At 37.3% G+C, this 24,582-nt stretch overlaps 1 protein-coding gene across 3 annotated transcripts in view; it reads left to right on the top strand.

Annotated features, from left to right (window-relative positions):
• Positions 1–24,582, top strand: part of NUP107 (nucleoporin 107) — a 45,125-nt gene that overhangs the window by 15,197 nt on the left and 5,346 nt on the right. For all 3 annotated transcript variants that reach the window (XM_032646477.1, XM_032646476.1, XM_032646478.1), the window contains 19 exons: positions 96–144; positions 3,020–3,091; positions 3,752–3,840; positions 5,578–5,656; positions 7,441–7,554; positions 11,424–11,514; positions 11,651–11,727; positions 13,612–13,671; positions 14,722–14,867; positions 14,995–15,043; positions 17,883–17,952; positions 18,274–18,392; positions 19,082–19,120; positions 19,420–19,570; positions 19,905–20,017; positions 20,950–21,052; positions 21,513–21,673; positions 22,333–22,458; positions 22,846–22,959. In XM_032646477.1, coding sequence (XP_032502368.1) covers positions 96–144; positions 3,020–3,091; positions 3,752–3,840; positions 5,578–5,656; positions 7,441–7,554; positions 11,424–11,514; positions 11,651–11,727; positions 13,612–13,671; positions 14,722–14,867; positions 14,995–15,043; positions 17,883–17,952; positions 18,274–18,392; positions 19,082–19,120; positions 19,420–19,570; positions 19,905–20,017; positions 20,950–21,052; positions 21,513–21,673; positions 22,333–22,458; positions 22,846–22,959 — 1,822 coding nt within the window. The remainder of the gene's footprint in view (positions 1–95; positions 145–3,019; positions 3,092–3,751; positions 3,841–5,577; positions 5,657–7,440; positions 7,555–11,423; positions 11,515–11,650; positions 11,728–13,611; positions 13,672–14,721; positions 14,868–14,994; positions 15,044–17,882; positions 17,953–18,273; positions 18,393–19,081; positions 19,121–19,419; positions 19,571–19,904; positions 20,018–20,949; positions 21,053–21,512; positions 21,674–22,332; positions 22,459–22,845; positions 22,960–24,582) is intronic.

The following is a 24,582-nucleotide window of genomic DNA, read 5'->3' as shown; positions in this document are numbered from 1 at the left end:
TGGAATGCAGGTTTCTGCATGTATCTAGCTTAAAAAGGTGATTTCATTTACTCATATGAAATAAGGCTTTTTCATTTTGTGTTATTTTTCCTCAGAGACAGAATACAGTCTGCATTAGAAGATGAAAGTATGTTTGTAATTACTGTAAGTTTTATATTAAATTTTTTCCTTTATAAATGCTTAAAATTCAAATGTTTTTAGTAGTAGAATTTGATTTTTGACCCTCCATCTAGAGTTTCTTCATTTTAAAAATTTTACAAGTAAAGATACAATAATCAAAATTGATTTACATTATAGAGTGAAAGGTTAAAGTTCTCTTTTATCCCTCATACTGTTCAGTCTAACAATTTAGTACATATTCTACCAGACATTTTTCTCTGCATCTTTATACATATATACACATACAATTTTGTGGGGTTTGTTTTGAAAATCAAGTTGAGAATGTCATTTTGAAATGTTTAGTTAAACCTTGAGAAGGTCAACCACAGTGTTCTAGAGATGCCTTCCTTCAGACAAAGGATCCTCCAAGACAATGAAGGCTATGCCTCATTATCCTCGAAATCAAACATTGACCTCCTAGGTAATTTGAGGGAGTTGTCCCTCAGGCCATTCAGCAGAAGCCTTTTTTTAATGCAGTCTGGGTGAAGTGTTGCAGGATTCAGTGACTTGGGTCCTAGTAAAGGTATTAGTCAAGTTGTTAAATTGTGCAAACTTCTCTGCAGTGCTAGAATATATTTTGTTCTCTCCTAGAGACTCCAAGCAGAGAGAAGATAGAGCCTGAAGGGAATGAGTCCCCCGGCTCTGTCTCATTCTGTAAATGGTCTTTCCATATTTTTCTTTTCCTCCCAGCAGACCCAGGGGAACTCAGCCACGTTGCCTCCCTTCAAAAGTCAGCACCTTCTACAGTTAACGTTTGAACAACACGGGTTTGAACTGTGTGGGTCCACTTAACACACAGATTTTTTTCACTAAATACATGCTGCAGTACTACATGATCTGCAGTTGGTTGAATCCTCAGGTACAGAACCTTGGTTACAGAGGAATGAGCAGTACAGAGAGCTAACTGTAAAGTTACATTTGGATTTTCGACTGTAAGGAGGATCAGTGCCCTAACCCTTGCATTATTCAAGGGTCAGCCGTATTTCTTTCTTTTAAAGAAAATAATTTTCAAGCACTGTAACTCCAACCTGTCAAAAGTCAAACCCACTTTTGTCTTTCAGTGGATGGCACCATAGCCAACTTTCCAAGGAACCCGAATGTTCCCTAAGCCAGCACTTCTCAAACTTTACTGTGCACATGAGTCACCTGGGGATCTTGTTAAAATACAGATTGTGGTTCAGTAGGTTTGGGGAGGGGCCTAAAATTCTGCTTTTTTTTTTTTTTTTTTTTGAGGTACGCGGGCCTCTCACTGTTGTGGCCTCTCCCGTTGCGGAGCACAGGCTCCGGATGTGCAGGCTCAGTGGCCATGGCTCACGGGCCCAGCCGCTCCGCGGCATGTGGGATCTTCCCGGACCGGGGCATGAACCCGTGTCCCCTGCATTGGCAGGTAGACTCTCAGCCACTGCGCCACCAGGGAAGCCCAGATTCTGCATTTTTAAGAGGCTCACAGGTGGTACTGATGCTGTTGGTCTGTAAACTACACTCTGAGTAGCCACGGTTTAGACACTGCTCTCTGCCTCATCTCAAAATTTAGTCCATCATCAGATCTTGCTCACTTTAGCTCTTCTGTTCCAACTCTGACCTCTCATCTCTGTTCCTCTTGCCACCACTTAAGCCAAAGCCTTCATCATTTTTTGCAGGAATTATGTCAATAGCTTCATCTAGTCTCCCTGCTCTATACATACATGTAGTTTTGGGTGGTGGGGGGGTTGGTTTGGTGTTTTTTTCCTTTTTACTGTATAGTATGATTTCATTTATACCTTATACTGAGAGTTTTTTATTATTCATCAATATTTCTTAGTTTTTTTCATGTCAATTTGTATACGTTTACCTTATTTTTTCATAGTATGCCAAAGTATAAATGTGCCATAATTTTTTTCAGACATTCTGCTGGACATAGTTGTTTCCAGTATTTTTGCTATAGTTATAATGCAATGAACATTCTTCACACTTACCTACATATTTGAGTATTTCCTATATTTCTGGAAGTGAATTGTTGGGACAAAGTTTGATAGAGTTTGTCATGTTGCCTTCCTAATGAAATGTACTAGTTTACACTCTCACAGTGTGTGAAAATGTTTACTCTGCCATCAATCATTTGATTTTGCCAGTTGGAAGGAAGGTACCTTGTTTTTTGTTTTTTTAATTAATTAATTAATTTATTTATTTTTGGTTGCGTTGGGTCTTCATTGCTGTGTGCAGGCTTTCTCTAGTTGCGACGAGCGGGGGCTACTCTTCGTTGCCGTGCGCAGGCTTCTCATTGCGGTGGCTTCTTTTGTTGTGGAGCATGGGCTCTAGGCGCGCGGGCTTCAGTAGTCATGGCACGTGGGCTCAGTAGTTGTGGCTCGTGGGCTCTAGAGCGCAGGCTCAATAGTTGTGGTGAACAGGCTCACAGGCCTAGCCGCTCTGCAGCATGTGGGATCTTCCCAGACCAGGGTTTGAACCCATGTCCCCTGCATTGGAAGGCGGATTCTTAACCACTGCGCCACCAGGGAAGTCCTAAAGTTTTTAAATGTTAATTTCCTAATATGCCCCATGACTGCATCCTGCCCTTTATTATGATTTGTTTCATTTTGTTTTGTATTTTATTTTTCCCAAAAACAACATCTCTGGGGAAATAGAACTTAAAAATTTTAAGCATAACCAAGAATTAAAATATCAAGTAAGAGCAGCTGCACATTGATCTAGCAGTTTGAAACTTACTTATAAAATTTTTTCAAAGGTGAATATACAGATTTGCTATGTTAAAATGGTTATAGGTGGTTAAGTATACTTATTTCAGATTCTCTTACCTTTCTGTTGAAATAATGTTCTTGAGGATCTTCTTTTCTTTCTTTCCACCATTTTTTTTTTTTTATAGGTTCTTAATGCCAGTGAAAAAGCAGTTGTGGAAGCATTATTTCAGAGAGATTCACTTGTCCGACAAAGTCAGGTATGACTAGAATTTTTACATTTGTTTTGGTGAAATATGGAGAAAGGTAAATGACATAAAAGAAATGAAGTTTTTTTGTTTTGTTTGGTTTTGGGTTCTTTTGCGGTACGCGTGCCTCTCACTGCGGTACACGGGCCTTTTTTTTTTTTTTTTTTTTTTGCTTTCCTGTTGCGGAGCACAGGCTCCGGACGCGCAGGCTCAGCGGCCACGGCTCACGGGCCTAGCCGCTCTGCGGCATGTGGGATCTTCCCGGACCGGGGCACGAACCCGTGTCCCCTGCATCGGCAGGCGGACTCTCAACCACTGCGCCACCAGGGAAGCCCCTGAAGTTTTTTAAGTCAAACTTTTTTCTTAATTTTTTTCTTTTTGATCTTTTAATTTATAATTAAAAAGAATTAAGAACCTTGTTTTTTGTTTTCAAATAATAGCTCCACCATTTCCAGGAATAGCCTGTTAAAAACTGTATTATTCCTATAGAAAATACCTTTTGCCATAATATTTATACATCTTTAAAAAGTAAAAACAGTGATAGAAAAAATTGTTACTTGGTATTTTTGAATTAGAAACCTTTTTTTTTAAATTAATGGTAGGAGTAATACTACTTCAAATAAAATACTTACAGATTTTATAGTTAATACTCTTTTTCCCCTCCTTTCCTAGCTGGTGGTAGATTGGTTGGAGAGCATTGCCAAAGATGAGATCGGAGATTTTTCGGATAATATTGAGTTTTATGCAAAGTCAGTATATTGGTAAGTCACTAAACTTTTATTGTTGAAGTCATTTAATGTTGGTTTTGTTTATTCATCTTTCAACAAATATTTATTCAGTTCTTACTGAACTCAGTCTGTGAGCAAAACAGATAAAAACCCTGCCTTTGTGGAATTTATAATTGTGTAGGAGAGTTAGACAGCAAATAGGTATATATCCTATTGGGTGCTAAGAGCTTTGAAAAAAAAATAAGAATCAGAGTTGATGGATAGAGGATGGTAATGGGAGTTACTTTAAGTAGAAGAGGTGACCAGGGAAGGCCTCTCAAAGGAAGTAACAGGTAATAAGAGTAAGAGGTTTTTAAGAAATAAAGGAGGCCAGACATGCAAAAATTTGAGGGACAAGTGTTCAGGGCAAGAACAGGAACTACAGAGACTCTAAGAAGGTAAAGCATTTGCACAAGGAGGCCAGTGTGAACACAGCAAAGAAAAGAATGGTAGGAAATGAGATTGAAGAGAGCCAGCTCATATAGGACTTTTACAGGTAGCCCAGGTAAGGGTTTGGGACTTTATTTTAAATGTGATGGGAAACCTTGAGAATAAAAGAATGACATGGTCTGATTCAAGTTTTCAAACAATCACTGCCATATTTTCTTAATAATCATAATTGATTATCAGGAAGACAATTCTCCCATGTTTCTAGCTACTTGTATGTGTTTTTGTGTTTGTTTTTGAATTGCTTTTCCCTGCATCCTTCAGTGCTTCTAAATTATTGTAAGACCTTGAAACCAGAAAGCAAGTACCCCTAGGTTAAAGAGACAGTTTATTTCAAGACTTAAAGAAAAAGTTCAGTTTGCCTTTGAATTCAGTAACATTATATATGTATCAAGTCTATAAATCAATTGTTTTTTCTCTGCTTAACTAGGAAATTAGTGATACCAAATTTTTTTTTTTAATCTTAAATCTTGGTTAGTTGTTTTTGAGAGAAACAGAAATTTTCATTTTCAGAAAAAAAAATTTTTACGTTAATATGTCCTGTTAAGGTTTTTACAAGTTTTTTACGAGTTAGTCTCCTTTTCTTCGTGGTCAATAGAAGAGAATAGAGAATCCTAAAACAGAGCCACACTTCTGTGGTCATTTGGTTTTTAATGAGGCATCAAAACAATCCAGTAGGGAAAGCAATGTCTTTTGAACAAACTGTGCAGGAAAAAACTGCATATCTATGTGAACAAAGATTAGCCTTGATACCTCCCTCACACTGTACCCAACAGTTAATTCAAGATGGATCATAATCCCCAATGTAAAAGCTAAAACTGTAAAGCTCTTAGAGGAAAACATAAGAGGACATTTTTGTGACTTGGCGAATAAGTGATTGTCACAGAAAGCAGTAATCAGGAGAAAGAGATTGATTTGACTTCATCAAAATTAAAACCTCATTAAAAGACATCATTGAGAAAAGGAATTGGTGGCAATCCGCAGACTGGAAGAAACATAAAGAACCTGTAGTTCATAAAGAACTACAACTCAGTAGCAAGAAGACAGCCAGATTAAAAAGGACAAAGATTTGAACAGATTCCTCACAAAAGCAGATAGGTGAATGGCCAATAAGGCATGAAAAAATGCTCAACATCATTAGTCATCTGAGCTAAAATGCCCTTTTATATTAGCGTTTTGCATGTTTTTTCTGAGTTTGTACTCTCTTTCTTTCCTTGACTTGATTTTTTTAAGTAGACCTATTAAAATTCCTCATTTAAAAAAAAGTTGTACTTATTCTTTCAGGGAAAATACTCTGCATACCTTGAAACAGCGGCAGCTCTCTTCTTACATAGGAAGTGTCCGTCCTCTTGTCACTGAATTGGTAAGTGTTCTTTGAAATGGAAGTTGCCTTCAGAGTTAAGTGATTTTTATTCCTAAAGGCTGAGAATTTTTATTTTCTTGGATCCTTGTTTTAGTTTCCAGAAGGATTGCATATACTGTTTAACTCTAAAAATTACTAAGTTGTGTTTGAATTTGATGGCATATATTTGAACCCATCTGTGGCCTATAGATTGTAAATTGTAAAAGAAAGTATAGAAAGTGTTCTTGATTTGCCAGCATTAAAACAAATTAATTTTGACTTTATAGCAAGGTTTGACTCTGCAGCTGTAAGGTGGTGACCTATGAAAGTTCTTTTATATAGAAAGCAGAGGAAAAAAATAAAGCTTTGTGAATTAGCTTGAGGTTAGAAGGGTCATTCTAGGATATGAGTTATAGGAGTAATAGTGGATTTGAAAAGAACGGGAGTCTAATTATTGTAGAAATGAAGGAACAGAGCTTTGTGATAGGTGGAGGCATGTGAATTAAATGTTTATAGTGAAGAGTGAGAGAAGTAAGTAACAGTCGAAAAAATAGGTAAAATTCCATTTGGTAACAAAAGTGTCTTTTGATGAAAATTATTTGGAAACTACTGAAAGTTCTTGTAATAAATTGTAGCATAATTACCCCTGTAGCAAGCAACTAAAAATCAGTTACCCTTAACATCTGGAAAGTGGTGATTTCCTTTTGCCAGAAAGAAACCGTTTGTTCCAAAATTGAATGATTATATCTGTCTGCAAAATATTTGTGAAACTGGCCAATTGACCTATTATGCCTTCCAGTTTTTGAATTGATAATCATATTACTCAGTAACATTTGGAATAAGAATTACTCCTCTTTTAAAGTCACATTAAAATAGCTTTTAATCTGAAATTCATCATGTAGATCAGGGGTCCCCAACCCCCAGGCTGTGGACTGGTACCGGTCCGCGGCCTGTTAGGAAGCGGGCCACGCAGCAGGAGGTGAGCGGAAGACGAGTGAGCGAAGTTACATCTGCCGCTCCCCGTCGCTCCCCATCGCTCCCGTTACCGCCTGAACCACCCCTTTCCCCCACCCCCACCCCTGCCATCTGTGGAAAAATTGTCTTCCACAAAACCGGTCCCTGATGCCAAAAAGGTTGAGGACTGCTGATGTAGATCATGTGTGCTCTTTGCCGCAAAAATGAGGACACTATGTTATCCCCAGTGTTCAAAGGCCCATTTCTTTTTATTCTTGAAAGGTAGTTGGTAGGAATAACTGAGGGTGGAGGTATTTATTAGAAATCTGTTTTAAAATTTCTTTTGTTGGGTGTTGGTGTGCTTTGTATAGCATTAGTCCCATACTGGGTTCTCTTCTCATATGTTCTGAGAAAGAACCAGCTAAGCACCTTCTAGTCATAGAGTGCATTGTGATTCCTGCAGTTTCTCCTCTGCTCATTCTCCATCTAGGCCTAATTCTGTTTAGGATTAACTGGGCCATGTAGTTGCTACGACAGGGTAAAGCTCAAGTCAGCTTGAATTATGAGTGGAATTTCTAGAGCTGCTGGGCTGGACTAGGGCTGTTTCCAGCTTGCCTGACTGAAGTATGCACCTTTGTGGACCAACAGAGTCTGTTTTGAATGGGCAACAGACAGCTGTGTGGCTATTTGGGACACTTGTGACACTTTGTTCCCTTTGTTACTTAAGTAAATTCAGTGAATTTATTTCAGTATGTAATTCAGGAGACATTTATCATCTCTTGATGTTTACATTGTATGTGCATATAAAGAATTTATAGTTGATGATTTAATTAATTAATTAATTTTTGTAGGACCCTGATGCTCCCATAAGACAGAAGATGCCCCTTGATGATCTGGATAGAGAAGATGAAGTCAGATTACTTAAATACCTTTTCACTCTGATTCGTGCTGGAATGACAGAAGAGGTAAATGATGTATATACCCTGCTTGTCCAATATCAAAAAGTCACAGACTGTAAGTTGGAAAGGATCTTTGTGACCACTGAGTATGCCTCCTCAATGCAGTAATCTTTTTCACAGTATTTCTGGATCTAACTCCTGTTCCAACATTTCTAGTGATAAAGAACACATTGCTTCAGAAAGCAGTGCACTTCAGTTTGCACAACTCTGGTAGAAAATCCTTTGTAAGAAGTCAAACTTTGCCTTCCCATTAGTGTACTGCATACCCTAGGCATAGCCCCATTATTTCTAGTTTGGATTTTTTTTTTTTAACAAATTGAATGAAGACTTTTTTTTTTTTTTTTAGTAAATTTATTTATGGCTGCATTGGGTCTTCATTGCCACACATGGGCTTTCCCTAGTTGTGGCGAGTAGGGGCTACTCTTCATTGCGGTGCGTGGGCTTCTCATTACAGTGGCTTCTCTTGTTGTGGAGCACGGGCTCTAGGTGTGCAGGCTTGGTAGTTGTGGTGCATGGGCTTAGTTGCTCCGCGGCATGTGGGATCTTCCTGGACCAGGGCTTAAACCCGTGTCGCCTTCATTGGCTGGCGGATTCCTAACCACTGCGCCACTAGGGAAGTCCCTATTTCTAGTTTGGATTTTTAAGAGTTAAGAATAAGTCTGACCCTAATTGCTCTTCTAGTTGACACTGTCTAGCATTTGAAGACTATGGTCCCCTCAAATTTCTTCCTTTTAACTTCACCTCTTTAATATGTAACCTCCTGGGCTTCCCTGGTGGCACAGTGGGTGGGAATCTGCCTGCCAATGCAGGGGACCTGGGTTTGATCCCTGGCCCGGGAAGATTCCCACATGCTGCGGAGCAGCAAAGCCCATGTGCCACAACTACTGAGCCTGCGCTCTAGAGCCTGTGCTCTGCAACGAGAAGCCATGACAATGAGAAGCCTGCGCACCACTCGCTGCAACTAGAGAAAGCCCGCGCACAGAACAAACACCCAACACAGCCAAAAATAAAAACAAATAAATTTATTTAAAAAGAAAAGTAACCTCCTTTGTGATAGTTAAGGTCTTGTGTGTAAGGTGTGAAGTATCTGATTAGACAGCTTACTGGATGGCTCTGTGGACTTTTTTTTTTTTTGCGGTACGCGGGCCTCTCACTGTTGTGGCCTCTCCCGTTGCGGAGTACAGGCTCCAGACGCGCAGGCTCAGCAGCCATGGCTCACGGGCCTAGCCGCTCCGAGGCATGTGGGATCTTCCTGGACTGGGGCACGAACCCGTGTCCCCTGCATCGGCAGGCAGACTCTCAACCACTGCGCCACCAGGGAAGCCCTCTGTGGACTTTTTAGATGAGGTAGTCTGATGCATAGGAGCTTCAAGCTTCAGATATTATGCTATACCTGTTTTGCTGTACTCTTGGCAGTGTTCTTTAGATAGAAATATGTTAGCTCAAAGTGTTGTTTGTTCTTCTGTGTTACAAACCACTAGCATGTATTAAGTAATTCTTATAGTAGTAAGTGTTGGATTATTAAACATCATTCTTATTTTTTAATTAAGAAAAGAAGGGGAATTCCCTGGTGGTCCAGTAGTTAGGCCTCTGAGCTTTCACTGCTGAGGGTTTGGGTTCAATCTCTGACTGGGGAACTAAGATCCTGTAAGCCACGTGGGTGGCGCGGCGCCCCCCCCCAAAAAAAAAGGAAAGAAAGAAAAGAAGTAACACGTACTCATTTGTTCAGAAAATATTTGAGTCCCAGCCACTCTGCCAGGTGATGTGCAGGATACTAGGAATCACAATGGCAAGTAAGGATGTATTTTTAAAAACAAAACAAAAATATGATCACATTATTGAAAGCCTTGAAAAATAAAAACTCTCAAGGTCCCACTACCTTTACATAATCACAGATAGTGGGGTTTTAAAATTTACTTACAAGCCTTTTTTTGTACATCTTTTTTTTTCACTTTACATGAGCCTCTCACTGTTGTGGCCTCTCACTGTTGTGGCCTCTCCCATTGCGGAGCATAGGCTCCAGACGCGCAGGCTCAGCGGCCATGGCTCACGGGCCCAGCCGCTCCGTGGCATGTGGGATCTTCCTGGACCGGGGCATGAACCCGCGTGCCCTGCATCGGCAGGCGGACTCTCAACCACTGCGCCACCAGGGAAGCCCAAGTCAATAGTTTTGGTATATTACAGTAATTGATTTTTTCATTGTGATAAAAGATATATAACAAAATTTGTCATTTTAACCATTTTCAAGTGTAAATTTCAGTGACATTAATTACATTCACAGTGTTGCGAAACCATCACCACTATGTTTCTAAAACTTTTTCATCACCCCAAGCAGAAACTCCATAACCATTATGCAGTAAGTCCCTATTTCCCCTTTCTCTCAGCATTTGGTAACCTAATTTACTTTCTGTCTCTATGCATTTGCCTATTCTAGCTATTTCATGTAAGTGGAATTATACAATATTTGTTCTTTTGTGTCTGGCTAATTTCACTTAGAAAAATGTTTTTAAGGTTTTGCATTCAGATTTTGTCCTGCCTTTTTTAGATAGCATATCAAATATTTTAAAAATATTTTTCCATGTTGCTACATAGCTTTCATAATTTTTAAAAGTCATAAATCCAAAATGATGTTTTGGGTATGATACTTTTTAACTGGTTCAATTTTTTTTTAATATTTATTTATTTTTATTTGGCTGTGCCGGATCTTAGTCATGGCATGCGGGATCTTCATTGTGGCGTGTGAGATCTTTTAGTCGTGGCACGTGGGCTCTTAGTTGCAGCATGCGGGATCTAGTTCCCTGACCAGGGATCAAACCCTGGCCCCCTGCATTGCGAGCGTGGAGTCTTAACCATTGGACCACTAGGGAAGTCCCTTAACTGGTTGTATTAATCAGATTCTGTAGGTTCAAATGACAGAAGCCCAACTCAAATTACTTACAGGTCGGGGATTGATTGTCTCATGGAACAGAGAAGTATAGAGGGTTATATCTGGTTATAAAAGCAGGATTCGGGGACTTGAAGATGTCCTTAGGATACTGTCTCTCCCAGGCTCTTGACACTCCTCTCTGTGGCTTCATTCTCAAGAAGCCATTTGTGTCCATGATGGCCACCAACAGCTCCAGCCTTACTTACATCCTCCTGCAAGTTAGCAACCCCAGCAAAAGGAGTGTCTCTCTTTCCCAATATCTCTGGCAAGGGTCCTGGGAGTGATTCTTGTTACATCACATGCCTAATCCTTGAGTTCAGAGATGGAATCATATGACCTATTCAAACCATATGAACTAAATGGGGAGAGATGGTTCCTAAAGAGATGATGGACCAACAAACATGTTTCTATCTCACTGGTATATCAAGCTCATCTGATTGGTCACATTTAACATGAAGAAATATCATCTTTATGGGCTGAATGAGCAATAGCACCCTGTCATTATAGAGACTAACAGTGCTTTTGTAATACTTTTACATAAATCAAGGGTCATCAGCCTCTTTAGCCCATTTGTCTCTAGCAGAATTACATGCCTGTGGGCACCGTGGGCACCTAGTGGTAAGCCCAGAATCAAAGAGCAAACGGATATTAGGGAAAGAAAGAAAGGAAGGGAGGGAGGGACGGAGGGACGGAGGGACGGAGGGAGGGAGGGAGGAAGGCAGGAAGGCAGGCAGGCAGGCAGGCAGGCCCGCGGGCGGGCAGAGGCCACAGAAAGACATGCATATGGCTGAAGGGAAACGCCATTACTGATTGTCTACACCATCCTTTGTCACATCTATGCCATAGGTTATCTAATCCTCATAAATTGCTTGTACTTTTCTATAAGGCACAAGTACTTCTTTAGTACTGCATTGGTTATATGACCAACCACTGTTTCTTGTTTCTAAAGGCACAACGACTCTGCAAACGCTGTGGTCAGGCATGGAGAGCTGCAACACTTGAAGGCTGGAAGCTCTATCATGACCCCAATGTTAATGGAGGTATTTTAATTGATTTTATTCTGAGAGTTAGCTCTAAATGGCAATTTTGTGAAGTATAGCTTTTGTTTTTAGAAATTGTTGAAATTAGGAGATCTCATTTTAAACTATAAACTTTATTTCTTTTACTGTTTTATAGGAACAGAATTAGAACATGTTGAAGGGAATCCATATAGATGCATTTGGAAAATAAGTTGTTGGAGAATGGCGGAAGATGTAAGATATAATAAAATATTTACTGATACTGATTTTTACTCATAATTCACTGAAGGCCTGCTGAAGATGCTATGAAATGTTGAGAGTAGTTTAAGACTAAAGTTCCTGTTTTTGAAGAACTTCCAATCAAACTGAAGAGCAGGGCAGACTTTACGAATCAGAGTTATTCAGACACACTGAGTACTAAGAATTAAGCACTGAAATAAGGCAAAAATACAAAAAAAGGTAGCGGATGAAGTCACAGAATAAGCACTGGGCTGGCTTCCAAAGAGAATTGAATCGATCTTTTAAAAATTACTAGGATTTGAGTTGTTGGGCATGAAAAGCAGAGAAAGGAATTGTCGGTAGGATGCCTAGGTTGGGAAAAGTCAAGGGAAGGTAGGTTTACCAGGTTGGAGCAGAAGGCTCACAAGAGGAAATATAGTCAGTTCTGTCATGACACCACCTACGCATTCCTAAAAATCACTACAGCATGACAAATTGTGGAGAAAATCCACAGGGATTTTAGGGAAAATAGAATTAAGAGCACAGTACTCAAAAACCACCAGTGACACATAAAAAGTTAAAAACTTAATAATAATAGCACAGTGTCACATTGTTAAATAAACACATAAATACTGCAACAAATATGGCAGTTTACCTTGAAAAAGAACTGGAGTTTGCTTGTGGAATGAGGTGTCAGAGGGTTACAGCTTGTGAGTTATTGAGAGGTGATAGAAGGAGGTTATCTGAAATGAAACAAAATTGTAACAGTTGATGTGGATGGATTTAGCTTATCATACACCTGGAGAGCCCAGGGAGCTGGTAGATGTTTGAGGAGTGTCAGTTTTGTGTATTTCCAAGTGGCTTGGTTCATTTAGGTGTTTTCAGTATTCAGCTAATGTTTCTTGTACACAAAATTGTGCATAAGGAAATGGGAAGTTTATATTATGTTCAAATCGTTCCTTGATATATCAATTGCATTGGAACAAATTCACATTTTCAAAACAAGCATTGTAGCAGAACTGACTGTAATGAGAAGATGACTGAAAAACGTAAATTAAGAGCAGGCAGTGGTGGTCCTCAAGTGCTGCTCTAAGGAATGGGAACTTTGTACCATAGATAGTGGTGAGCCATCAAAACCTTGAGGGCACATGACAGCAGTGCTTTAAGAAAATTAGCATGGCAGTGGAAAATAGGCTTAAAATTGAATGAACTAAAGACTGAGAAACTAGTTAGGAGACTGTCAGAGTTATTCAGACACTAAGTAATAAGGGCCTGCCCTGGGTTAATATGGAGAGTACAAAAGAACGGAACAAAAATGGTCAGGACCAGAAACTGGAAACAATGCAGAGGAGGACTCAGTTGTATAGTGAGAGTCTCTGAAGTCTCTTGTTTGGATGATGAGAATACAGGAATGTCATTAATAGAATCCAGAAGTAAAATGGGATAATTTGATGAATATAATTAATTCTACTTAGGAATTTGATGCAAACTGATGCGTGACAGGCTCCAAGTGTGCCTTGTTTGGATGTTGTTCTTAGGTCACTATCAGGTAGTATTAGGTATTTAGAAACTTTATAGGGGAAAACACCTATACAGAGTCTATCTGGAATAGAATTTGCCTATAATAAATAATCAAAGCATCCATTAGATTTGAATCTGCTTTCACTCTGTATTTGAAATTTAGATATTTGACTTTTCAGGAAGATTTCAGCATTGGCTATATCAAACTAAGGGGTCCTTCCTTCTTATTCCCCTACTAGATCTTTTACTAAAGTTTAGAAACTGTCAGGTGAGTAAATAAGTTCATTTTAGAAGACACTGCAGATTTCCAGATTATGAAAAAGTTGACATACTAAGAAAAACAGTAGTTCAATTTTATTTATATTCATTATATTTCAGGAGCTTTTTAATAGATATGAGAGAGCAATTTATGCAGCTTTAAGTGGGAATCTCAAGCAGGTATGTGATTTATTTTAATAATTCTTTTTTTCCTATGGAATGAAATTATATATAATATATGTTATATATATAACCATATATAATAATCGTATAAGCTTAAGCTACTAAGAATAGCAATGATAGAGATAATCATGAAATAGAATAGTAACTTGACGTACTTAGTTTGATGTATCTCATACACCTAATGATGTTTTATTTATTTATTTATTTTAATCTTACTTTTTTTAAAAAATTAATTTATTTATTTGGCTTCACTGGGTCTTAGTTGTGGCACGAGGGATCTTCTTTGCCGCATATGGGATCTTTAGTTGCGGCATGCAAACTCTAAGTTGCAGCTTGTGGGATCTATGGAGTTCCCTGACCAGGGATCAAACCTGGGGCCCCTGCATTGGGAGCGTGGAGTCTTAGCCACTGGACCACTAGGGAAGTCCCCCAAATGATGGTTTGATACATGAAATCAAATTTCAGTTTCTAAGAATTGTAAATTTAATTCCAATTCACATTTATTGATGACTTATGATTCCCATAGCTTTATCCAGAAGTGTTCCATAAAGGCACAATGACTGAATTGTCTCACACATGTGTGTGTGCTGCTCACAACTCCTACTACCCCCTACATTTTACAGCGGTTTTGAGGAATGTTACCATAACACTGAAACACCATCTTATATCAGCATGGAAAATTGATGCTATTGTGTGCTCATCATGGAAAAAATCATAATAATTCAGACTTCTTAGAAGATGTAGTTTGAGGGACTTCCCTGGCCGTCCATTGGTTAAGACTCTGAGCTTCCACTTCAGGGGACACGGGTTCAATCCCTGCTTAGGGAACTAATATCCCTCACCTCATGCTGTGCAGTGCAGCCAAAAAAAAAAAGGAGCTGTGGTTTGAGGGGTGGAGAGAGGAGGTTATTTTGGTATGATATTTTACAATACACAATGTCTTATATCATTATAGTGACTTTATAGTCCATATAAGTGGGTGTAACTGCTTTTCCTTTCTTTTTTGTTGACTGTGTCTGCATGTTTCTGTTTTGGAATGGGGTAAAGCTGCTTCCTGTCTGTGACACCTGGGAAGACACAGTGTGGGCCTACTTTCGGGTGATGGTGGACAGTCTGGTAGAACAGGAGATCCGGACATCAGTAATAACTCTAGATGAAACTGAAGAACTCCCTAGAGAATATTTGGAGGCAAAGTGAGTGAGTTGGTTTGTTTTTCATCATGAGGATTTGTAGTATTCTCTGTGAAGTTTCATTTTGTAGTCTTTGTTCATATTATTTATTAGCGTTATTTTATCCCTTTCCTTGTTCTTTCTTTCAAAGTTGGACTTTAGAAAAGGTTTTTGAAGAACTTCAAGCTACTGATAAAAAGGTAAATATCAATATTTTAGGATAACTGGAATACGAAACTAGATGTTACATTGTGCACTGTAGCTGAAAGGCACAAAAGTATGTGAAATCTTGTTATATTCTCTTTTTGTTTCCTCACCTCTTATTCATATAAGATATACTCTTTAAAAAGAAAAAACTTAACTGCATATTTAAATGATACATCATTTCTGTTTATTTGGTTTAGGATTGGTTTCATCTAAATATATGGTATGCATGTAAGCTAATTTATCCCTTTCTTTTTGAAAAATTAAAATATATAATGGCAAATTAGCAAGACTTTCTTTTCCTAGATCTCAAAATAATCCAGTATTTTTTAAAGTAATATTCTTTTTTTTTTTTTTTTTTGCGGGGGGTACGCGGGCCTCTCACCACTGTGGCCTCTCCTGTCGCAGAGCACAGGCTCCGGACACGCAGGCCCAGCGGCCATGGCTCACGGGCCCAGCCGCTCCGCGACATGTGGGATCCTTCCGGACTGGGGCATGAACCCGTGTCCCCTGCATCAGCAGGCGGACTCCCAACCACTGTGCCACCAGGGAAGCCCTAAAGTAATATTCTTAAAAATTTTTTTAAATAACCAAAGTATGTACTTGAAACAAAATAATCTAAAGATGTATAAGTAAGGCCTTTATAAAACTTCCTCCCAACCTCTTTATGGTTATTCTCATTCACTGAGATGATAAAACATTGATATGTATCCTACATATCCTTCTCCATAATCTTACAAATATATGTAGATAATGTAGATATTCCAGTATAGGATTTTGGTTTTTGAGGTTGTTTTTCACATCATTCTACCTACATTAGTCTACGGCTTTTTTTCCCCCCATTTAATGATACTGTCTTTGAGTTAGTGGATATAGATTTAACAGCCTAACTTATTATTTTTAATAGGTATATAATGTTCTATAGAATGATGTATCCTTTTTTTTAATCATTCCCCTTTTGGTGATATTTAGGTTGCTTCTAGCACTGCAATGAACATTCTTATTTATTTATTCTTATTTTTTTATGCTTATCTACTAGTCCTGTTTCTTTACAAGTTTCCTGAAAGCAGGAATGTTGGGTTAAAGGGTATATGTATATTAAGTTAATTTCCTTGTGTAGCAATTAATTCATACTCCTACAAGTAATTTATTAATGTGGCCATTTCCCTGCATTCTCACTAGTCCCAGATATCACAGTTTTTTTTATTTTTTGCCAATCCATCAGATTAGCTGGGAGATAGAAACTCACTGTTCTTCTCATATTTCCCTGTCTATTCATAAGGCTGAGCAAATTTTCCTGTTTATTGACCATTTTTGAATTTCCTATTTAGAGCTTTCACCTATTTTTCTGTTGGATTTTATCTTTTCCTTATTATTGTATAAGAGTTCTTTGTATAGTAAAAAAAAATGTAGTGCTTTCTCTATCAAGTGTTTTTTTGCCAGTCTGTTGTTTTGGAGATTCCAATGAATGAAAATAAAACAAGAAAGTCAAGGAATAGATACAAATTTAGAAACAGGGGAGCATTTACATATGATGAGAGTGTAAATCTAGAAACTCAAGATGCAGTAAGTTACTAGAATTAATAAGAGAATTTTTAAAGTATCTAAATTCAAGACAAAGTTATGAAAAAAATCATATCCTTTTTGTAATTGTTACAGCTAGTTACAAAAGGATTTAGCTCCCTGTAAAAGTCCCATTTAAATTATTGACCAAAACTATAAGATACCCAGGAATAAAATTAACCAAGGGTTTGAGGACCTTCATAAAAAACTATAGAATCCTATTGAAAGACACAAATAAATAGATATACCACATTCCTGGATGAGGTGATTTGATATAAATATCAGTCATTCCAAAATTAACATTGAAACCTAATGCTTTGGGGCATTATTTCTGAACAGAAAATTTCCAAGTAGAAGAATAAGTGAGAATGGCGAGAAAAGAACAATAATTAATAGGGTATTTGCCTTCCTCAATAATAAAACAATATAAAGATACAATAAAACAGTATCGAATTGTCACAGGAATAAATAGATCATCGGAATACGAAAATCCATATTAGATTCAAATATATATGAGAACTTAATAGTTGTAGATGACAGAGATGACGTTTCCTTTCAGAGGAAGAGGGATGGTTTATTTACATACATGGTATGGACATAATTGACTTTCCATCTGGAAGAGAACAAAGCTAGATCTCTGCTTCATGCCATGTATTAAAATCAATTCCAGAGGGAGCAAACATTTGAATGTAAAAAAGAAAAAATATTGGAAGAAAATTTAGACAAATAAAAATCAAAATATATTTGACCAAAAATATATGAATTATTTGCTTCAGAAAAAAATCCAACAGCAGGTTACTTGTAAATTTTGTCTGCTCTGTGCCTTATCATTATTTTGATTGGTTTTGTTACTTTTGGTGCCATTTGCAGAAGAGAATACCCAAAGAATGCTTTCAAGAACCACTGTTTATGTTGAAGGAAATCTTACAGTTTATTTTGATTTGGTCACATGTGCCCTTCTTTTCTGGTTCACCATGGACTGCCAAGGAAAACTGTAGTAAAATATAAAAAAAAAAAGTTTCATAACATTCACAGAGATTAAATTGTTTTATCGCAATTCTCTGCTTTCAAAGATAACGTTGAGCCTTGAGTATATATTTCCAAGGGCAGTATCTTTCTCATGTTTTACTCTTTTTTGGTCTCCTAAGACCCTTCATCTCCAGCTTTTTCTTTGTATATGTTCCTTCAAAAGTTGACATTTTTAGCTTACCAATGAGTGCATACTGCAGAATGACCATAGTAGATTTATGGAAAATGTAAAAACTTTTTCAGAGAGTTCTGGAAGAGAATCAAGAACATTATCATATAGTTCAAAAATTCCTTATCCTGGGAGACATTGATGGTAAGATATATTTTATTTCACTTTGTATGAGTTCTTTGTTTTCTTTAGTAATTTTGTAAAAAGTTATCAAAACAGTGCATATGACTTAACCACATTTTGTCATCTCTATAAATATCAACGTATCTGAATGCAACTATTTACTTAATTTTTAGAAAATAAAGTTTGAATTTAATCCAGAGTCTGTTTTATATGATGGTTCTTAACAATGAGATAGTGAACTGGTAGTGGTATAGAAATACAGTAAATGTCCTTGGATAGTGTTTATATCTCTTCTTTTGATTTTTATCCCTTTTGTTGCATATTTGCTTTGATTGCTTATAGGTCTGATGGATGAATTTAGCAAATGGCTTTCCAAAAGCAGAAACAATCTACCTGGACACCTCCTTCGCTTCATGACTCACCTCATTTTGTTTTTCCGCACTCTGGGACTACAGACCAAAGTAAATAAAAATGAGTTGTATACCCTTCTCTGCAAGACTGATGCTTTATACACCTATTGTCAGGAAAACATGCTACTTTTTGGTTGTTGTTGTCTGGAAATGGTGACCATAGTCTCATATGGTCTGGTCACTCGATGATAATTCACTGCAGGTTACGTGTTAGGGTTCTAATCTGTGGCTGCAGAATGCTGGTGGTTACCTGGATTTTGGACAATTTATAACTTTAATCCTCATCAGTACCCAACTCTAAATCAACCAGCTAAGGTAACTGAGCCAGACTAAGTTCTCTGAGATCTTAAACCTTCTTCTGTCCTAAGTGGTAACACTTTGGTCAGAGTACATGTAGAAGGCAGAATGATACAGTAGTTGAAAGCTTGGGTTTTGGAGTAAGAATCCTGGATTCATATTCTTACTCAGCGGCTTCTAGCTGTGTAATTCTGGGTAAATCTCCTTAGGTCTTAGTTTCTTCCTCTGTAAAATGTGAACAATAATAGTAACTACCCACAAAGAGTTAGGGTAAGGCAATACATGAACTTTGCTAAGCACTTAGTTATTACATGTAGTTATTGCTCAGTGGTAAGTATTAAAAGTCATTAAATCATTATAGCGGAATTTTTATTAGATATATTGCTGGTATACATAAGCAGTTGTATTTATAATTTAATAATTATATCTTTTTTCCTGTGAAGGAAGAAGTTTCCATTGAAGTTTTAAAGACATACATACAGGTAAACTTTGAGAAACCACAATTATATATATTTTTTTACCATTTTAATGAAAACAAAAATCAGAATGATAATATTTTAATATCTAGTGGCAGGAGAGTCATCAAAATCCATAAAGGTCTTTTAATTGTCATAAATACTTTCTTTTGGAATTTAAAATTCTGTTTAGCAGCACAAATCTATATCTGTATGAATCTCTCCTAAATATATTTGAAATTTTGAAGTGAACTTTTTAAAAAGCACTGTTGATCCTAGAACTTGTTTAATTATTGACATACTTTGATCCTTTTTTTGTTTTTTAGCTTTTAATAAATGAGAAACATACAAATCTCATAGCATTTTATACCTGTCATTTGCCTCAAGACCTCGCTGTTGCCCAGTATGCATTATTTTTGGAAGGTGTTACAGAATTTGAACAGCGCCACCATTGCCTGGAGCTGGCTAAAGAAGCAGGTAAAAATGGTTGAGAACATCTACTGGGCTTTGTAGGCAGATTATCATTTTGGCTTTAGTTAACATTTAGCCTTCTAGTTTTAAATCCTATTTCTCTTACGAGGTGAAAAAGGAATGAGGTTTTCAGTGAAATTCTGTTTTAGGAATGAAATAACCTATACTGTAACTCGTGTGAAATATCTTTTAATTTTGGCATTTTCTTTTAAAATGTCTTTCATATTTTACATATTTTTAAAGAAGTGTTATCCCAAATTTACCAAATCGTTGTGACTGTTTAGAGGATATTAGTGTGAACGATTAATTCTTGTTTTTGTTTCTTCAAAAAATTCTTTAGATTTGGATATTGCAACTATAACAAAAACCGTAGTTGAGAATATTCGGAAGAAAGATAATGGTGAATTCAGTCATCATGACCTGGCCCCAGCCCTAGATACTGGCACTACTGAGGTAACATGAGGGGAAGAGAGAGGTGTGTTATATAACTCCTGATAATCCCTCATGTTATGCTTTTGTGAACTTTACCTTAAAATACTCTGGCTTCTTTCTTTTTTAAAGAATTTTTCTTTGTCAGCCAAGTTATAAAAATTGGCAGCAAATTTAAGGTCTTGTGTAAGGAATTGCTTAATAGTAGTATTATGTTAAGGGAAGTTTCTTTAATGGAAAAAACCTGAGCATTGGATTTTTGCTCATCAGATTATTCTAGATACTTGATCAGTCACTAACTTTTTTTGTTTTTTGGCTGAGTCGGGTCTTAGTTGTGGCACTCGGGATCTTTTCATTGTGGCATCTTTTCGTTGTGGCGGGTGGGCTCTTCGTTTTGGTGCGTGGGCTTCTCTCTAGCTGTGACATGTGGGTTTTCTCTCTCTGTTTATGCCGTGTGGGCTCCAGAGTGCATGGGCTCTGTAGTCTGCGGCACACGGGCTCTCTCATTGAGACACGTGGGCTTAGTTGCTCTGCAGCATGTGGGATCTTAGTTTCCTGCATTGGAAGGTGGATTCTTTACCACTGGACCACCAGGGAAGTCCCGATCAATCACTAAGTTTTATGTAGCTTACTTATTCCTATTTTCAGAAAAGAATAGAAAGTTTTATCTAGGAAAGAAAAAAATTTTAGAGTAGCACTTAAAGGAATTACATGATTAAGTTGGTGGGACATCGCATATATAATTCCAGATTCACAGTCCAGTAAGTTTTTTCTATAATTTAATAGAGACCTATTAAATGTGAAAATAAACTAAGAAAAGCTATTTTCTTTCATTATTTTGTATAACCTGAAGGAAAGTATTCACTAGAAGTACAGACATAAGCTGATTCTACTAATTTGTAGAATATCGTAGAAAAAACACAGTTGACATTTCTTTTTTCCAATTAAATGAATAGGAGGACCGTTTAAAAATCGATGTAATTGACTGGTTGGTATTTGACCCATCACAGAGGGCGGAAGCACTAAAACAAGGCAATGCCATAATGAGGAAATTCTTGGGTATGCTGTATTTTTATATTCTTTTTTTTTTTTTTAAGTTTTTGTTCTGTTCTAGAACTTTGTTGTTTGTTTTTCCAACCCTTCCAGTAGGGTAAGGTACAAAACAGCCACTGTTACGGCTGGTATTGTGAAACAAAACATATTTAATAGTGACTTTTCATATCCTACTCAATTTTGCATATAATCTCAAGGCTTTGAAAAAATTGAATTGCCTTTTTTTAAGACACAGAAAAGTATGTAAAAGTAATTGCATTTAATGAATCCTTTTGTGACTGTTACATTGAAATAAGGAAAAGCCCAGCCATTAAGTAGAGAGATCACCCAGACCTTTAACAGAAGTACCTTGAGACATGAAATGGTTACAGGTAGCTGTGAAAGTTGCAAACCAATAATTTGATTCCTTTAGAAACCATTACACGGAAATCCATATGTATTGAAAAACTGTATATCTTTTTCACAGCATCAAAAAAGCACGAAGCTGCAAAAGAAGTATTTGTGAAAATTCCTCAGGATTCAATAGCAGAAATCTATAACCAGTGGGAGGAGCAAGGAATGGAGAGCCCACTTCCTGCTGAAGATGATAACGCTATCCGAGAACACTTGTGCATTAGAGCTTACTTGGTGAGATTGTAAAAACCACAAAACCTTTCTTTATGATGACTTTCCTGATTCACTCTCAGACCTTGAACTGTTTTTCCAGAAGTGGTGATTGACTCATTATCTTAGCTCCCTTGCGACTGTGGGACTGACTGATCCATAAGAACTTTGAAGACAAGACCTGGTCTTCATTTGCTTGAGCCTCTAATCAGTGCTAACCAACTAAGAACGTTTCACATGGTAGATAGTGTGTGTGATATCTGAAATGTATGTTTTCTTAAGATTCTTTGAATGCTTCTCTCAACTTTAACATTTCTGCTTTTGGCAATAACTGAAAAAAGCAAGATATTCTGTATTGTGACTAAAATAACAACACACTCATTCAAAATTCATTCAACAAATAATGAAGTGATTGGCTAGGTTCTAGGACTAATTCTGGATGTCTTTCTATCCTTGCCCTCTAGAAGCTAATAGGCTCGTCAAGAAGACAGACAAGTAAATATGTGAACATCACAAACAAAACACTTATTCACCATGATTTTTTTTTGTATAAAAAAGAAATATTAAACGATTTTACTTCTTGCTACTGAAAAATTATTTCTAAGAATCAACTTTTTAAAAACTTTGTTGAACATATGTGAACAGTTTTTTGTTTTGTATTTCTCTTCTATTTTGCATTTTAGGAAGCCCATGAAACCTTTAATGAGTGGTTTAAGCATATGAATTCAGCTCCACAAAAACCTACTTTGACACCTCAAGCAACTTTTACTGAGAAAGTGGCTCATGAACACAAAGAAAAGAAATATGAAGTAAGTTGAATGTAGATGAGACATGTCTATTGCATCTCAAAAATACATGTCATATATTTAAAGAGATCATTTTTTCAGCAGTTATATTCCTATTATAACAAGTGATCTTCCTTACTACTGTTCTACTTTGAAAAAAACCCATCTCTTTAGTTACTTTTCTGTAGATAATTAACCAAACATGAAACATACCTTCAGGTGACAATAGTGCTCATTTACATGGTTAACATTTTAGCGTTTTATTGAACTGCAATCCGTCGATGTTTGTTTTTATATTTGGCTTACTGAATGTCAACTCTTTAGAATGATGTTCCATATATGTATATTCCTGTCTGTACTTTACAGATACATTATAGTCTGTTATATATCTGCCTTATGTTTGTTTTGCAGATGGATTATGGTATTTGGAAAGGGCATTTGGATGCCCTAACTGCTGATGTGAAGGAGAAAATGTACAATGTCTTGTTGTTTGTTGACGGAGGGTGGATGGTGGATGTTAGAGAGGTAAGCTGTGTGCATTGTTTATAGCTAAAAGCAAAAATAATGTCTTTTTTAAAAAGTTTTTTGAATAGGAGCAGCTACAGATCCTATATAACCTTTGTACTTATAACTAAACATCCCATAATTTAACCTGAAATACTTGTTAGGGAATATAGGAATGTTTGACTCTTGGGTAAACTATTTTTCCATATTTAATATGTTCACTTAGGATAGTAAAATCTGATTTTTAAAAAAGTATTTATTTGATTGTGCTGGGTCTTAGTTGCAGCCAGTGGGCTCCTTAGTTGTGGCATGTGAACTCCTAGTTGCAGCACGCATGGGGGATCTAGTTCCCTGACCAGGAATCGAACCCAGGCGCCCTGTATTGGGAGCGTGGAGTCTTAACCACTGTGCCACCAGGGAAGTCCCAAATCTAATTTTTTAAAGTTCTGGACCTAAAAATTAATTATATATGTATTCAACTCAATTTATGGATATGAAGATAAGTCTAGTAGAATGAGTAAGACATATATAAAGCAGTGGTTCTCACCTCTGAGCTGTCGATTTAAATGATCTGGAGAACTTTTAAAAAATACTGGTTTGGTTCCACTAGTGGTTACCACTAGTGGGGAGTGGGGAGGGAGGGGCAACATAGGGGTTGTGGAGGGGGAGGTAGGAACTGTTGGGTGTAAGATAGGCTACAAGGACATACTGTACAGTATGGGGAATATAGCCAGTATTTTGTAATATCTGTAAATGGAATGTTGCCTTTAAAAATTGTATTTAAAAAAAAAACTTTTAAAGAGTCCTGAAAAGACATGACAGTTAAATGTAGTATGTGATCCTAAACTGGCTCCTGCATTGGAGGAAGAAAGATGCTATAAAGGAGAGTGTTAAGTCAGTGATGTTAAGGTATTATGTCACTGTTAAATTTCCTGACATCGTTAACTGCATTGTGATTATATTAGAGAAACTTCTCTTTATTAGGAAGTAAACACTGAAGTATTTAGAGGTAAGGGAACATGATTATGCAGCTTGCCCTCAAAGGGTTAAAAAAAATGTGTATTTATAGATACACATACAGATGCAAATCATAAAGCAAACAGGGCAAAGACTGAACAAAGGGTGAGGGTATTGAGATATTCTTTGTACTATTGTTGTAATTCAGTTTGTTTGAAATGATTTTCAAATAAAATATCTTTTTAAATACTAGAAAAAAAATACCGGGTTCCACTTCCAGAGATTCTGGGTTAATTGGTCTGAGATAGGGCTGGCTGGCTTTTTTTTTTTTTTGCAGTACATGGGCCTCTCACTACTGTGGCCTCTCCCGTTGTGGAGCACAGGCTCCAGATATGCAGGCCCAGCAGCCATGGCCCACAGGCCCAGCTGCTCCACGGCATGTGGGATCCTCCCGGACCGGAGCACAAACCCGCGTCCCCCGCATCGGCGGGCGGACTCTCAACTGCTGCGCCACCAGGGAAGCCCTATCTGGAGAGCTTTAATGTGTAGCCTGGGTTGAGAAACCAGTTACAGAAGTAATAAATACCATAAGAAAAGCACAGATGAAGCATTTTGTGAGCTTAGGAAAAGAAAAGGTTCCTTCTACCTGGAAGAGATCTGGACAGAATGCTTGAAAGGTGTAGCATT

The sequence above is a fragment of the Phocoena sinus genome, chromosome 10, assembly GCF_008692025.1.
Source record: "Phocoena sinus isolate mPhoSin1 chromosome 10, mPhoSin1.pri, whole genome shotgun sequence".
In the NCBI taxonomy this organism is placed as follows: domain Eukaryota; kingdom Metazoa; phylum Chordata; class Mammalia; order Artiodactyla; family Phocoenidae; genus Phocoena; species Phocoena sinus.
This window is presented reverse-complemented; position numbering and strand designations above follow the sequence as displayed.